Genomic DNA, 3840 nt, shown 5'->3' with positions numbered 1-3840 from the left:
ATATAAATATTTATTTATTTATATATTTTTATCCCGCCCTCCCCGCGAACGGGCTCAGAGCGGCTCACAGACAAGGGCACCGTGTGCCAAGTATAAAACACATTAAAACACATAAAAACAACCCTTTTACCAATTTTATTCTCCTCTGAGGGGCAGCTGCCACAGAAAAAAGAGTGGAGGGTGTTCTAGATCAGGGGTCCCCGACCTTTTCAAGCCAGTGGGCAGATTTGGAATTCTGACGCCGGTTGGCATGTGCAGCCACAAAATGGCTGCCGTGGAAGGTGGAGCCGACAACAAAATGGCTGCCACGGGAAGGCAGAGCCAACAGCAAAATGGCTGCCACGGGAAGGAGAGCCAACCACAAAATGCCTGCTGTGGGAAGTGGAGCCACACACATATGCAAACGGGATGGTGAGAGGGTTGGAATCCAAGTCTTACGAGGAAAGGCTGAAAGAGTTGGGTATGTTTAGCCTGGGAAAGAGAAGGCTTAGAGGGGACATGATGGCAGTCTGAAATATTTGAAGGGCTGTCAAGTAGAAGATGACGCAGATCTATTCTCTCTTGCTCCGGATTGCAAGACTAGATCGAATGGGTGGAAATTACAAGGGAGTCGTTACTGGCTAAAGATCAGGAGAAACGTCCTAACTGTAATAAGAGTGGTTGAACAGTGGAACAGTCTGCCTCGGGAGGTGGTGGATGCTCCCTCGCTGGACATTTTCAAGCGGAGGCTGGACGACTATATTTCGCGTATGTTGTAGGCATGTAGGGCTATCTTTCGGCTATGCTCCTGCAGAGTGCAGGGGGTTGGACTAGATGACCTGCAAGGTCCCTTCCAACTCTAACATTCTATGATTCTGTGATATGCGCACACAGAAAAAGGGCAAGCGCTGAGACAAGAGAAGTAATTTCAAAAAATACCCTGAGAAAGTGGAGATAAAAAAGCCCCAGCACTGTAATGGCAGCCACCGGTGAAACAATGTAATTCTAATCAGCAGAGAGCCAATCAGGTCTCCCATGGCCAATCAGAAGCCCTGTTGGGCAGGACCACCACCTGGCCCCACCCACTCGGAAATGTATCGTGGGCACCTTGGCGCCCACAAGGGCAAGGTTGGGGACTCCTGTTTTAGGTCATGGAGGGCAACCTTAAGGCTTAACAAGCCTCCCACATGAATCTCCTGGTGGTCCCTGGCCCGAAAGACGTTTGTCTTGCCTCAACCAGAGCCAGGGCTTTCTCTGCCCCAGGTCCTGACTGGTGGAACATGCTCATAAGAGAAGAAGAAAAAGGTGAGAAAGGGATGCTAACAAATAAATATACAATTTATAAATCAGTGTGACAAATGCAAGCAAATACAATACATAACATGAAAAGATACTTAATAAATACATACCAACAGAACAACTCATATATCAAATAGTAACAAGTAGAAGAAACATCGTGTTGTGTAAGAATTCAAATTGAGTCCAGTCTATACTTTCATTACGGGGAAAACCTTGAATAAGTTGAGGCACATTAGCCAAAATCCTATCTCTTTCTCGATCAGAAAAAAACGAAATGATTTTATTTGCTAGCGGCCTTTTCTCAGCTTTTTTCCTTCTATTATTGGCTTCAGCTGGGAAGTCTCCTTGTATTCATTCTGATACTTGACTATGACGCAACCAATTCATCATTTTGTATTTGCTTGTATTTGTACTGCTATTGTATTTATTGTATCGCTATTGTGTTGTTACCCGCTCTGAGCCCGCTTGCGGGAAAGGCGAGCTATACGTGTGGAAAAATAAAATAAAAATAAAATCGAGTGTGCATCTTAGAACCTGCTCAGAATCTCCTGCGAGACCTTGGGGTTTCTCGGCGGATGACTTGATGTGGGACTGGTTCCATGGAAGCGGAGAGGCTACGACCACTTATTGTATCCGAAAAAACGGGGGGAGGGAAATCCCCATAATGATAGTGGGATCTAGACGATGCTGCAAAGGGAATAGGACAGAGCATCCACAAACCAGGATGTAACTCCAGTGAGGAACTACTGGAGTGTCATGTGCTATGTTCCCTCTAAGCTGTGGAGTCTTGTGAGCAAAAATTCCACTTTGTGAGCTCCTGGCATTAAAGTTGTGAGCGAGTGATTTGGCTACTGCATAAATTAGTTAGCTCTGGAGCCATCCTTCCTGAGCTAAGATAAGAATGTGCGAGCCAGAGGCTAAAAAACTGTGAGATAGCTCACAGTAACTCAGCTTAGAGGGAACATTGGTCATGTGTGTTTGTGGGGAGGCGCCCGGCTTACCTGGAACGAACCCAGCACGAGTTCAAAGACCAGTCTCACTTCCCGTATCTCCTTCTTGGTGGTGTCGGGGAAGAAGGCAAAGATGATGTAATGGATGCCAAAGAGAGGGATCAGGAGCAGGGTGGATTTGGCCAGTCTCCTGTGATGAACAAGCAGAAATACAGAGGACGGTTACACAGGGTGGCGAGAACGCAAAAAGACAGCATGTAGGCAATGCTCCCTCTAAGCTGTGGAGTCTTGTGAGCAAAAATTCTACTTTGTGGGCTACTGGCATTAAAGTTGTGAGCGATTTGGCTACTGCATAAATGAGTTTGCTCTGGAGTCCTTCTTTCAGAGTGAAGACAAAAATGTGTGAGCTGGAGGCTGAAAAACTGTGAGCTGGCTCACGCTAACTCAGCTTAGAGGGAACACTGCATGTAGGAATACTGGCCATAGAACAGATGCAGAGTGACATAACTTCTTCTTCAGCTGTACATTGGACCACAGGGATCACATGTTTTAATTTTATTTATTATAGAAGAAGAAGAAGAGAAGAGATAGGATTTTTACCCTGCCCTTCACTCAGAGTCTCAGAGCGGCTTACAAACTGCTTTCCCTTCCCCTCCCCACAACAGACACCCTGTGAGGTAGGTGGGGCTGAGAGAACTCTTGACAGAAACTGCTATTTTTCACGGACAGCTCTGATAGAACTATGGCTTGCCCAAGGTCATCCAGCAGGTGCGAGTGGAGGAGTGGGGAATCAAACCTGGTTCTCCCCGATGAGAGTCCGCGCACTTAACCACTGCACCAAACTGGCTTTATTAGATTTATATACCACCCTCCCCAAACGGTGAATCTCCCCACGACACCCTCTGAGTCTTCTTTACATGTAGACCAGCTATATCTGAAGAAGTGAGCGGTGACTCACAAAAAGCTCATCACCTGCCACGGATTTTGTTAGTTTTGAAGGTGCTCCTCGACTCTTGCTCTTTTCTGCTGCTGCAAACAGACTAATACGGCTACCGATCTTGATGGAGACCAGCAGTTATTATCCCCAGAGTGCAGCTACGGGCAAGAGTCTATTATCATCACCACCCGTGTTGCAATTCTTAGCCATACATGAAATGTTAAATGTTTACTATTGTATATTTGGAAAAGTTATAAATAAAAAGTAAAAAAAACCATACAAACCCTGGGTTAGCACTCAATGAAATTGCTGAGATTTTGGATTAGAACTGATAAAAGGAAGTCCTTCTTCACTCAAAGAGTGAAGAACACATGGAACTCACTGCCACAGGAGGTGGTGGCAGCTCCAAGCTTGGGTGGCTTCAAGAGAGAATTGGAGAAACATATGGAGCAGAGGTCCATCAGTGGCTATTAGCCACAAGGTATAGATAGGGACTCTCGGTCTGGGGCAAGGGATGCTCTGTATTCTTGGTGCTTGGGGGGGGGCAACAGTGGGGGGGCTTCTAGTGTACTGGCCCCACTGCTGGACCTCCTGATGGCCCCTGGTATTTTTGGCCACTGTGTGACAGAGTGTTGGACTGGATGGGCCATTGGCTTGACCCAACATTGGCTTCTC

At 46.5% G+C, this 3840-nt stretch overlaps 1 protein-coding gene across 1 annotated transcript in view; it reads right to left on the bottom strand.

The window, feature by feature from the left end:
• The window catches only part of LOC107123473 (vasoactive intestinal polypeptide receptor-like), a gene marked incomplete at its 5' end in the record, with an annotated part of 92234 nt that overhangs the window by 508 nt on the left and 87886 nt on the right, over nt 1–3840 (bottom strand). The window contains one exon of the mRNA XM_015426727.1: nt 2280–2418. Within this exon, the coding sequence (XP_015282213.1) occupies nt 2280–2418 (139 nt within the window). The remainder of the gene's footprint in view (nt 1–2279; nt 2419–3840) is intronic.

The sequence above is a fragment of the Gekko japonicus genome, unplaced genomic scaffold (assembly GCF_001447785.1).
Source record: "Gekko japonicus isolate JY-2015 unplaced genomic scaffold, Gekko_japonicus_V1.1 scaffold3403, whole genome shotgun sequence".
Classification (NCBI taxonomy): Eukaryota; Metazoa; Chordata; class Lepidosauria; order Squamata; family Gekkonidae; genus Gekko; species Gekko japonicus.
The sequence above is the reverse complement of the archived record's forward strand: the minus strand, read 5'-3'. Positions and strand labels throughout refer to the sequence as shown.